General features: G+C 52.3%; 1 protein-coding gene across 6 annotated transcripts in view; it reads left to right on the forward strand.

The window, feature by feature from the left end:
* Arhgef2 (Rho/Rac guanine nucleotide exchange factor 2) overlaps nt 1-12,363 on the forward strand; it is a 52,095-nt gene that overhangs the window by 19,632 nt on the left and 20,100 nt on the right. For 2 of the 6 annotated variants that reach the window (XM_090340775.1, XM_090340773.1), the window contains exons 5-6: nt 545-587; nt 1,696-1,780. In XM_090340775.1, coding sequence (XP_090196901.1) covers nt 545-587; nt 1,696-1,780 — 128 coding nt within the window. Of the gene's footprint in view, nt 1-544; nt 588-1,498; nt 1,521-1,695; nt 1,781-6,488; nt 6,594-12,363 lie in introns of those variants that run through there. The other 4 variants (XM_090340774.1, XM_090340779.1, XM_090340780.1 and 1 more) reach the window with 4 other exon arrangements.

A 12,363-nucleotide genomic window follows, 5' to 3' on the forward strand; every position in this document is an offset into this window, starting at 1 on the left:
CCCTAGTCCTCAAAGCCAGTTGTGTAAGGTCCACATGTCCTGGATTATCTAGACCAGCTCACCCTTGGAGCTCCCTCCTCCCACACAATGCCTTTATTCAAAGGAGAGATCCTAATTTGGGAGTTTGGCCTTGTGAAACTCCCCTGACAATGAAAGGCTAGGGACGTAGGACAAGTGAGGCTTTCTAAATCGCCCATCACCAGTGCTGGAGGCAATTTACCTGTAATGCATCTAATGCATCTTGTCCTTGAGATATGGAGTATTGGGGGCTCATTGTGAAACCTCAGCCCTCCTTACTCACTGAAATAGGACTAAAATATCAGGCTCCAGAATTCTCCTTTATGTAACCCTGGTACCTAAGTTCTTCAGCTCTGCCTTGATCAGACCCCGCCCTCCATCCCTGCTCCCCAGTGCCCGCCCTCAGGAATGGCGTCATGTGCACCTGCAGCCTGGGAACCTGATCCAGGTGGAGGGGGTGGGGGAGGCAGCCCTGGGTGCTTTTGTCTGGCTTTAACTGGACACTTCTCTTTTCCTTTTGTGTTAGCAGGGAATTTGTCCCATTCCTCTTGCATCGACCTCAGCAAACGGTGAGTTTGGGGGACTTGTTCACAGGCCTGGATGCGGGAGGAGAGCTGGGTCTACGCCATGGAGCCTTGTAGTCCCCAGAGTCTCTCTGCTTCCTGAAACACTATTTTCCTGAACATTTTGGATTAACTATCAGATATCCTTCTCCCTCAGAAGCATAGGGGTGGAAGAGAGATTAGGGGATGAAAGGAAATAAAAGAGTGAGAGTTGTTTGTTGTTGTTAATGGCACAAAGGGGAGCAGGCTGATTGACAGCCTTATGCAGAGGTAGTGAGCAAGGACGATGGATGGGCTTTAGACGACTCAGATCAATGACCAATGAGAAGAGAGCTAGAGCTCGATGAGGGCTTTAGAACTCGCAGAAGAGGGCAGGGCCTGAAGTACACAGCTCAGGAAAGGAGGTGGCGGCTGGGAGATTCCAGTAACTATGTAAATAAGCATGCAAAATCAGCACCTGTTTATTTGACATGTGTGGCTGAAGATTCATGAGAGTGAGACAGTTCTTTAACTTTGGCTACGAGAGAGAGCAAGTAATGGGCACTTTAAGATATCAGGCTCTGATTTGTGGTCCCAAAAAATCTCTAGCTGACACATCCTTCTGGCTCTGGGTTTGGGATTAGCTCATGGGATGGGGCTGATGAAATCCCAGGAAATTCAGTCTTTATTGGCTGTAGGCCCAGAGGCTCTTTCCAAATAGCAAGGGTCTACACAGGGCTCTTGTTCCGAGTGGGGAAAATGCCCCCCTGGAGGGCTCTCACCCCATCCACTTCCGTTGGAGAGCAACATAAGGGAGTTTGGGCCCTCCCATCCGGAGCCTGGGTTAGGTAGGAAGGGGAGTGTGCAGTGTGTCTGGGAGGAGCTTGGAGGAGTTTCCTCTTAAATACAGGGGCCTGGAAAGCTGAAGTGTCCACATCCAGGAAGCTCTAGGAAGTGGAGGTGGTTTTTCTCCCTTTTGTCCCTCACCATTGTTTTGTTTTGTTTTCCTCTCAGTCTTTACTCCTATTTCCAGCTCCTCTCTGCAGGGCATCCTCCACTTCTTTGGAAATACTTTTTTTTTTTTCTTTTCCAGCTCTGCCTCCCATCTCCTCAAAACTTCCTTTTCTCTCTACAGCTGTAGCCAGCTGGAAGGGGCCTCAAGGATCTGGGCCCTGCGGCGGACCTTCAGCTTCCTCTGGAACATGACTGGCAAAACCAAGGTAGGAGTTAGCTTGGGAAGCAGGAGGCCCAGTTCTCCTCCTTGCTTCCCTTCTTTACCATCTCTCCATGCCACCCCTCCCCACCTCTCCCTATCAGAAGATCAGGGAGATGACTCAAATTTTAAGAGAGCATGTTATCTCTCTCCAAACTTCTGTGTCTGTGGCTCCGTAAATCACCTTTTCTTTGCTTCCACCCCCCCCCCCAACGCCTCCAGCTCAGCCAGCTGTGAACAGCTGCAAGAGGAAATGGGCCAAGAGCCTCAGGAATTGCAGAGTAGCCTAGCACTCTCTCACTTTAGACCTAACCTAGCTACCAGGTGGGCAGCAGAAATCTTGCCTGTTGGACAGAATAATGATAATAATTACAGCGATACTTTTTACTTCATAGAGTATTAGTTTGCAAAGTGCTTTTACACTCATAATTTCATGGGTGGGTATTACAGCTGAAAGAGTTGAACTAAGACCATAGGTGGAGTGGAAGCTAGGAAAGTATGTGATTATGAAGCACGTGCACACTGTGCCTGTGTGGCCCTATGTATTCTGATCCCAGAAAATGAACCCGTACTGCTCTCCCTTCTGTCATCAATCCTCAGCTCTGCTGAATTCAGGAGCTCTGACTACCTCCAGATTCATTTCATTTCCACTTTATTTAGTGGCAGAACAAACTACTCTTCCCTTTGTTCTCATGGCCACCCCAAATATGCATATGTTTTCCAATCCTGGATGGTCTCTGTGCATTGAGAAGAATCCTCAGAGTAGACACCATCTCAGCTCGCGGGGCTCCAGCTCTCTTTACCCACAGATGGTTAGTTCATTTATAGGAGAGTCCTTTTCCTCCAGTGGGGTCAGGAGGGGAGGAAGGCCGGGCTGCATTTGCTTATCCTCGGCCTAACAGCCAGGGAGGAGCTTAAGTAACCTGAGGAAGGAGAGCATGGCAGAGGCTTTGGAGCTCAAATAGAGAATAGGAAAGAGGCACAGTAAGTCAAGGTATTGTCCCCTTCGGCCTTTCTGCCACCTGTTCTGGGCCTGTCTTTCTCTATTTTTCTTTTGCCAGCCTTGTTCACCTCCCTCCTACCTCATGAATGTATCTATCTCTTCCTCCTCTTGTACCAACTTCAGGCCAGGAGGCACAGCAGGTAAACATCAGGGTGGGGCCGGAGAACCACTCAGACAGGAAGGCAATGAGAAGAGGAGTGCTCATTTCTGCCTCCTTGACTGGCATTGTAGTTGGCCAGACACTTTCTTACACTGACTCCAGCAAAGGTTAAGTATTTTTCATTGCCATTTCACAGACCAGATAAACTTGAGGCTGGGTTATTTGTCTAAGATCTTACAGCGAATATGAGGTGGGGCGTCCACTCTGTGGCTTCTGCATCTCTCAGCCACCGGCAAATCAGCCTTCTTCCATCAGCCTCTGCTGGATAAACACCCCCTCCCAGAATGCAGAAGGTGCAGAGGAATCACAAGGAAGGCAGAGTTGTCCTGACAATGTGGAATTTGGGTGCACATAGCTGTAGGCCCTTTGTTCTCTTCTTGGCTAAGCCTCTGGCAACCCTGTCTTTCCCTGAGGCATCCTTTCTAGCACTGAAATAAGAGGAATATATTTTGTCCAGTTAAAGGAACTAAAGATGATGGCTACTTTAGATTCTGGAGGAAAATTTTGGCTTTGTGTATTCAAATTCTTTCTGTCTCTGCCCCCCCCCCCTTTTCCATAATGGGTTTGAACATAATGGGTATCGTGCCTTGCTTGGCAGGCACTTTACCGTCCACTTATGCCACACTTGTAGCCCTTTTGAGCTTGTTATTTTTGCCTAGGATCTGCCTCAGACCTTGATCTACCTACTTAGGAACTCTTGCATAGCTGGGATCCCAGATACTCACCACCCAGACCAGGCTTATTACTTGAGATGAGGTCTTGCTCAGTTTATGCCTGGGCTGTGATTCTGTGATTCTTCTGATCTCTACGTATTAAGTAGCTTATTCTACTACCACCAGCCTAAAGTAATCTAAATAGTTTATCTACAAAGTAGAATATATTATTTATAATATAAAATAATCATTTTTTTGTTGTTGTTTTTGTTTTGCCAGTCCTGGGCCTTGAACTCAGGGCCTGGGCACTGTCTTTGGGCTTTCTCAAGGCTAGAGCTCTAGCACTTGAGCAACAGCATCATTTCTTTTTTTTTTCTATGTATGTGGTACCGAGGAATCGAACCCACGTCCTCGTGCATGCTAGGCAAACACTCTACCACTAGGCTAAAATAATCTGAAAAATATCACTGGATTGAAGTGATGGGAGCGTTGGGATGGAAAGCGTTGGGAAAGTGAGGGAGGGACACCCAAGAGAAAGCACTCATAGCTACTGAGGACACAGAAAATGAAAATGGAGTGCAGCTGCAGGTTAGCTCAGTAAATGCAGGTTAAACATTTAAAGGTAATAGTTCTCCACTGCACCCCACCTTTTTTGCCAGTCCTGGGGCCTGAACTCAGGGCTTGTGTGCTGTCTCTGACTAGGCTAGTGCTCTGCCACTTAAGCCACAAGGCCAATTCTGGCTCTTTCTGTGACTAATTGGAGGAAAGAGTCTCAAGGCCTCTCTGTGATCCTCAGATCTCAGCCTCCTGAGTAGCTAAGTTTCCAGGTATGAGCTACTGATGCCAGGCTCTTCCTCTTAGAGAGCACAGAGTGAGACTCAGGGTAACAAATAGCACATGGGATGGAAAACAGACTGAAGGTGGGAGGTAGTTGGAGATTCAGTCTTTTTTTTTTTTTTAAATCTAGATTGAATTTTTGTACTGCCCCTCAAAGTCTGGGATTAAAGTCTGCTTATTTGATACCCTTTCAGCACTTTCCACACCAGGCCTGGGAGAAAAGCAGAGGTCCCAGCCTAACCCAGGTCTCTAGGTCCCCAGGGGGTGGAACCCTGAGGCCAGAATCCCAGTGTCTCGCTGGCTGTTTTTATTTTATTTTGCCAGTCCTTGAGCTTGAACTCAGGGCCTGAGCACTGTCCTTGGGCTTTCTCAAGGCTAGAGCTCTACCACTTGAACCACAATACAACTTCCAGCCTTTTCTATGTAGGTAGTACCGAGGAATCGAACCCAGGTCTTCATGCATGCTAGGCAAGCACTCTACCACTAGACCACACTCCCGCCTCACTGGCTGTTTTAAAATTTAGTACATTCCTCAACTTTGACTAACAACCGTGAGGAGCTATGTCTGGGGTTCTGGGGCCAGGAACTTCAGCATGGCTAGTTTGGGCGAGTTCTAGGGGCCTTCCCATAGATCTGCTAGGGCAGGTACTAGCCTGAAGGAACCAGTCTTGACTCTGGAAAAGTCCTTTCTGCTTCTGTCATCCAGCATTGTGCTCTTTTTTTCTGCCCTTTGCAATATAAGGATCATCACCAGGAGAATGGGTGCAGGGGGAGAAGAAAGTTGCTAGGCAAGAGGGGGAGTGGGGGGGCAGAGGAGCAGTGTGGAGGTGGTGCTAGGGTGAGGAGCCCAACCAAGCTCACCCAGTGGTGAGGCAGTCAAGCCTAAAATAGAGGCAGAGGCTAAAATTGGCACCTATAAGAGTGCTGAGTTGGGCTTGAAACCTGCAGCTTGGGCCTGCCACTAAGCCTGGCCTGGAGCTGCTAGACCTAGGTTGGGTAGTTGGGCCTTTTTTTCCTTCCTTCTTCCCCTCAACCTGCAACTTAAATAATCTGTATCAGGGCTCTCTATGGTTCTGATATTACAGAGAAATGGGAGGGCCCAGGGGAGGACATTAATTTCAGTGTCAGCTCAGGTTGAGGCAAAAAGGTCCAGGAAGATGAAGGGGTCCCACCTCGCCCTCCTCCTCCTCCTTGGGGACAGAGACTCAAACTCAAGATGGGTTGTGATTGCTCCTTGACTCTGGTCTTGTGGTTCCAGCTTCACTTAGTAGTGAGAGAGCTGGGGCTGAGACGCATGGCCGGACTTCCTGAGTTTCCTAGCCTCTGGAAAGATGGCCAATTGCTACCTTCTTCATCCACCAAAGTGGCTGGTGGAAGCGGAGCTAGGAGGAGGGTGGGCAGTGAGTGGTCCCGGAGGACTGTCGGGGAGGGGGGCGGCCGTGGGGAGGCTCGCGGGAGAATATTCTCGGCATTTTACTTCTGTGAGTCCTCTTTCAGAACTACTGGAGACCCGGCTTGTAGGTCCGTCGTTTCCCCTCTCCGCCACCCCTGCCCCCAGTCGTAAAAGGGGGTGGAGTGGGGAGTGTCTGGTCAGTTCTGGCCTGCTTTGATGGGTCCTGAAAGCCAGGAAGGAACTGGTCCCAGGTTCCCCGGAGAGGAGGGGGGGCAGATGGAATCCTTCGGTCGGAGGCAGGGGAGGGGGAGGGGAGAGGGCCGACGCCGGCCCCGCTAGGACTGCGGGGCTGAGCGCTAGTGGGGTGTAAGGCAAGGCCCGAGGGCGCCCCCGGCGCCGGAGGGGAGACCCGCGGAGGGCGCCCCCCCACCGGCCGGCGGCACCCCGGATCTCGTCCGGGCAGCCCCCCCCCAGGCCGGCGTCCCGTCCCGAGGCCGTCCCCCGCCCTCCCGCGCCGCGCTCCGCCTCCCCCCCTTCCTGAGCCGGGCTGTGGGGGGAGGAGACAAGGGTTTGAGGAACTGGCGCTCGCCGCTCGCTCGGTGCCGGGCGCGGGGAGTCAGACTTCCTGTCCCCGAGACGGACGCGCGCGGGGCGGACCCCTCCCCGCCGCCCGCCGCCGCCGCCTCCCGGCCGCCCCCCCCACCTAGGATTATGTCTCGGATCGAATCCCTCACCCGGGCGCGGATCGACCGGAGCAAAGAGCTGGCAAGCAAGGTGGGCTGGAGTCCGCGAGCCCTTCCCGCACCCCCCTCCCCGCCGCTGTCCTCCAGGTGCCCTCAGACCCCCGGCCCCCCGGCTGGCCGCGCATCCCCTGGCTCCGCGATGGCAATCTGGGCGCCAAAACCGGGCGGAGCGGCGAGCGGCGGGACGGGGCGGGTGGGTGGGGACTGTGAAGAGTGGGGAGGGGGCCGGGGGAGCCGGGACCCGGGCCCGCGCCTCCCGCCCCTGCCGCGCGGATTCCGTGCCGGGGCCGGGAGAGGGCGGACCCGGGGTCTGGCGGTCTCGATCGGTGGCGCGGAGTGTTTTGAGCCGCTCGGAAGAAAGTTGCTCGGGTAAGGGACGGGGCGGGAAGAGGGAGGCGTGTGCTTGGGGGGTGGGGATGGCGGAGCCTCTCTGGTTACCCCCCCTTTTTGTTCCTCGGTCCTGCTGGGTTGCCTTTGGAGATGCCTTCCCCCCCCACACCAACCCTAGCCACCGGTTCGGTCGTTTCCCCCTTTGTCCCTGCCACCCGACGGAGGGGGCGGGGGGGTGGTTTCCCCGCTTCCTCCCACCACCCCTGCCAGACAAAAGTCAGCTCCTCCTCTCCTCGCAAATGGACTTTCCAGCTGTGATTCAGTTCTCCCCTCGGGGTGGGCTGGTGGTTGGGGTCAGGAGCCTCGGCTTCCTCCACCCTCAGGTGAAGAGAGCTGAGGTCTTTGTGTGGCCGGTGTGTACGCCGTGCTTCGTCTCCAACACCCACATTTCCGGATCACCGGATGCGCCCCTGTCCCCCACCTGCCCCACCAGCTTCCACGATCCTGGTTTTCTCAGCCGGAAACAACCAGAACCCTTAGGCTGATCCACTCCTACCTCCCTGGGCGCTCATTTTCTCATCTCTTGCCTGTCATCTCCAGTCTGAACGTATGATTGGGCGAACACGCACGCGCACACACGCGCGCGCGCGCACACACACGACCTCTAGGCTACTCCTCTGCAAGTGCCCTTTATCTTTCTTTGTAGCCTCATCCCAAATTCCATGACCTCTTCACACCTCAACCCCCAGGAAATGATGAAACAGACTAGTGAATAAGTGAGAGCTGAGAGGGAGGTGGTGTCTACCGGGGGCACTTCTGCAGGACCCCCACATTGTCCCCTGTTCTCTGGCTAGGAACAGAGCTGCTTTCATCTTAACCTCTGGCTTTCCTATGATTCCAGTCGCTGCTTAGTGGCCAGCCGGGCTGGTTCACCTTCCTACAAATGAGCTCAAACCTTTCAGGCGCCCTCCAGGGCATGGAGCGCCCACTCCTTCATCTCCCTCCTGGTTCTTTGCTAGGCTACCTGTCTTGAAGCTTGATGGAGTCTGTCCCAGAGTGGGGGTGGGCAGAGGGGTGGGGGGTTGGGGGCAGAGAATAAGGTTTAAGACTTCTTTTGGGATTTGGGTTTGGCTGCTGCTTGTAAGGGAAAGCAACCAGGGATTTGAATGATGCCTAAGACAAACAGAGGGCCAGGGTGAAATGACTGAAGGGTGGTGGAGCAGCGGGCGGCAGACACTGTTCACAACCTTATGCCAGACCAGGCCCCGGCTTCCAAGGTCTGTTTATTTTTTCAACCGTTTGAGCTGAGACCCTGGAGCAGAGCCAAGGGGGGCGGGAGAGGCTTTTTGAAACCACGGAAATTTGGTTCCACCCTAAAAAGGAAAGAGGGGGGCGTTGAGGGGGCAGACCTGGTTGAGGGGGTATAGTGAGAGGTTCTCAGAGGGCAGATAACTAGGGTCTTTTCTCTATTAATGGCAGAGCTGGTAGGCCAGATACCTGGATTCGTATGTCCTGTTTATCTTCTTTCTTTTTTTAGTAGTGGAGGAACAGCGATCTACATGCTGGCCATGGAGGGGGGCTCTGGGGAACCCATCTGGGGGTCTGAGGGGGCATGGAGGGCACAGGAGGAGGGCGGTTGTCAGTTTGGGCTGGTCGGAAGGGGAGGGCCCCCTCCGGAAGGCTGTGGTTACAGAAGGGGGGGAGTTGGTTCTTAGCCAACAAACCCTGGATCCCCTCTTTCCCCCTCCCCCCAGCACACCAGCTGTCTCCTTTCTTTTTATACTGTGGTGGAAAGTGGAAGGGGCCTGCTGGAAATGTGACTATTTGAAAAAGATGGTCTCCCCTGCTACCTGTGGGGAGGGGGGAGGGGTCAGGGCTGGGGCTAGTGCCCCACCCTCCTCTTAGTTCTCCCTCATAGAAGGAATTTAAGCATAACCTATCCTTTTTCCTTCTCACCTCATAAGATCTTTCATGCTTTTTTTTCCTTTTCACTCCATTTGGACTCTTCCAGACGGTCTTCAGTTATCCACCCCCTCGATTCCCTTTGCACTGCCCTACCTTCTCATATCCTACCTTCTCATATCCTACCTTCTCATATCCTGAAACCCATAGGTCCCCTTTCTTTTAGCCTCCTTGCTCTTTTCTCCCTTTCTTCCTATTCTTCAGAACAAAAGGTCCTTTTCTGCCAAGCAAAGGTTAGAGATTCAGGGATGACTCTGGAGGCCAGGGGCAAAGAAGCTGCTTAGAATCTCTAGGATTGTAGCACTGGCTGTGTGTAGTGGGCAGGTAGAGTGGAGACTGAAGAGAGAGGGAGACCGTGCCTTTGTTCTGAGCACTGGAGAGGTGGCTGGCTTTGTGTGCAAGGCCAAGAGTAGCGGAGAGGAGCCAGGAGGGAGTGGAGAGGGCTGACAGTTTGGGAGGAGACTTGAGAGATTGGGGGGGTCTCCCTGGAGGATGAAGCTTTTGTGGGCATAGAAATGGATTCTAGAGCGGGCCCAAGGCTTAGGGAGGTCACTCAGGGACTGTCTACAGAAAGACCTGCTGGGGGCAACCATGGGAGTTAAAGAGGGGTAGGATCAGAGTCCCACAGGCTCTGCAGCTTTGATCTCGGATCAGGGAGGGGACATTATCTGAATGTGAACCCTACATGTATTATGTTACCTGCATGTGGGGATGTGTCTGTCTGCTGATACTCTGGATTACTCTAGCTGGAAATAATAGTCACCACGCTCTGGATATAAGGAAGTGGTTTCATTCTTAGCTTCAGCCTCTGGTTTGAAGTAGCCTGTAGGAGCTGAGAACGTGGATTGGTCAGAATTTCTGGAGCTGGTAGAAGCTGGCTGGACCCTTCTGGGTTTGTTTGTATCTTCTTGGGGGAGGGATGGAGGAGGGCTGCAGACAGCAGCTGCCCCCTCCTAACCCAGCCAGCTTGCCTTGTGCCAGGAGGGCAGGGAGTTCTGGCACAGCTATTGTTCACTTGCACAAACGCTTGTCTGTTTGCATCTTTCACCGTTCTTCTCTTTCTGCTTGTCTGTGTCTTGGCTGGACAGGTGTGGCCATCTGGGTTTGGGCAGGCTGGAGTCCACAGTGCCTGGATCTCTGAATCTCTAGTCTGATATTATTCTCTATAGCCCGTAGCACCCTTTTCTACTTTACCAATGTGCCCATCCCCAAAGACCAGTGTCTTCATTCATTTAGCAAGTATTAAATGCCTTTGTGTGTTCTGTGATCATTTTCTGGCTCTGGGGTTTCTCTTCCGTTTGGCCACTTTCTCTCAGCCTCCAGCCTTTATCTTGTCCCTAGAGGCTCCTGAAGAAGTAGGGCCTAGCAAGGACCATGCTAGGACCTCTTTCAACGTTCATTGTCAAGAGCCCTTTCCCTCATCATTTCCCTGCTATTCATAGCTGAGCCAGTGGACCCAGTCAAGGACCCTTTGGTTGGGAGAGGCCCTGATTCACCTGCCAGGTTCTGCAGAGCACAAGAGATAAGGCTTTGGCATGCCTTGTCCTTCATGAATGTTACTGTTTTCCTCTCTCAGCTTGGACAACTCGGCGGAGAGAAGTGAAGTGGGGGGGGGGGGGTGGCTTTCTACCTTGCCTAGCATGCGTGAAGCCCTGGATTCATAAGGCTCTGAGCCCATAAGGAATGGGTGCTTCTAATATCCCATGTCTTTTATTTCTTTCTTTGATTTCAAAACACTCCTTGAATGCTTGTTTGTGAGGCATTGTGCTAGGGTGCAGGTGGCTTCTTTTGCTCAAGGCTAGCACTTGAACCACAGTGCCACTTCCAGCGTTTTCTGTTTATATGGTACTGAGGAATCAAATCCAGGGCTTCATGCATGCTAGGCAAGCACTCTAAGCCACATTCCCAGCCTAAGACTTATCTCCAGTAAACCTGAAGCTGTGGCTAAAGTGATAGAGTGCTAGCCTTGAGGAAACAAGCTCAGGGAAAGTGCCCAGGCCCTGAGTTCAAACCCCAGGAGAGGCACAAACAAAATGAATTAGATTAGAATAGCACAAAGAACCAAACCAGCCCCATCACTCCATCTTTAAGCAGCCACCCCTGGTAAGCAGGCTCTGTGTCGTTCCATCCTCAGTAGTCCAAGCCCTGGGGCGGGCACAGGCCACCTCTGGGACAATAGTGCTAGGCAGTGCCAGGGCTGCTTGCTGCTGGGCAGTGCCCATGCTGTGATGTGCTGCTGCTGTGGCTGCTGCCCGCTGCTGGCCCACCTAGAGAGGGGGTCACTTCGAGAGAGGGTGAGTGTTTGGAGATGGAGGAGGCAAGGCTTGGATTGGAGTGCCCGGGCTATATCTGCTTTTGGGCCCAAGGACAGGAGTTACTGGAGACTCCTTTTCTAGCAACCTGAATCCCCTTTCTCCCTTTACTACTCCTATCAGAATTAGCCTGGTAGGTGAGTTTTGGAGGGTTGGAGGTCTCTTATCATCAGGAAATTAGAGGCCAAGGCTGAGGCCAGAGGGTCAGCCTTGGAAAAGGGGTTCTTGTAGCCGCATTCTGGCAATTTGTAGCACTACCCTTTCAGAGTGATTGTTCCAGGCATGTTAGATTAATTAGATTAGTATTGTTATTTTCATGTTTGTCTGTTTGCTTCTTTTCATTCAGATGTTGTAATTGCTCATCATTCAGTGAGCATCCTAGGACAGGGCAGGAGAAGGGTAGTGTGGAGAGCTCTTTGGACTTGGTCTTTGAGGTCCTACAAGGTGAATTTGATCTAAAGACATTGAATTGATTAAAGACCTATACTTTGTCCTACAAGGTGAATTTGATCTAAGGACATTGAATTGATTAAAGACCTATACTTTGGCACAAGATAGATGGAGATTAGACCAATGATGTTTCTAGTGATTTGGGTATGTTAGGTACTAATGGAGAAGGAAGACTGCAGTATTAAGAGGCTAGACAGAGTTCTAGAAACTGTCAGCTCAGCTTCTGAGCAAGGCCTAAGCGGGGAGGAGGAGTCCTGCAGGGAAAAGGAGAGGGAGGGCCTCACTGCAGTGGAGGAGCTGAAGCAAAGCTGGCCGAGAAAAGGAAAGCAGAGGTGGAGGTGCAGAGGAGGGAGAGCCTGAGATGAGAGGACACGGAGAGAAAACTGGGAGATGAGAAGAGAGAGAACAAGAAGAAAAAAAAAGAACGTGTGGGGGTGGGGAGGGTGCATGAAGATAAGGAAAAGACCAGCAAGCCTCTGAGCTCTGTTCATTGTCAAACATCCACCAGCCACTCTTAAAGCTTTGGAGGGGAGGGGCTGGAGGAAGATCTTGGGTACTAGGACACTCTGAGACCTAAGTCACAGGATGCTCTGAAACCTAGGGTACTGCAGCCCAGTGTCCTCTGGCCCCTGTCTTGTTGACTCAGACCTAGCACACTTCCCTTTTTTACCCTTTGGCACCAGGCCAATGTTTTCCCCTCCCCCACCCCACGAGTGCTAATGTAACTGCCCTGAGCATGGCTGAAGC

The sequence above is a fragment of the Megascapheus bottae genome, chromosome 10 (assembly GCF_031878675.1).
Source record: "Megascapheus bottae isolate mThoBot1 chromosome 10, mThoBot2.hap1, whole genome shotgun sequence".
Lineage (NCBI taxonomy): Eukaryota > Metazoa > Chordata > Mammalia > Rodentia > Geomyidae > Megascapheus > Megascapheus bottae.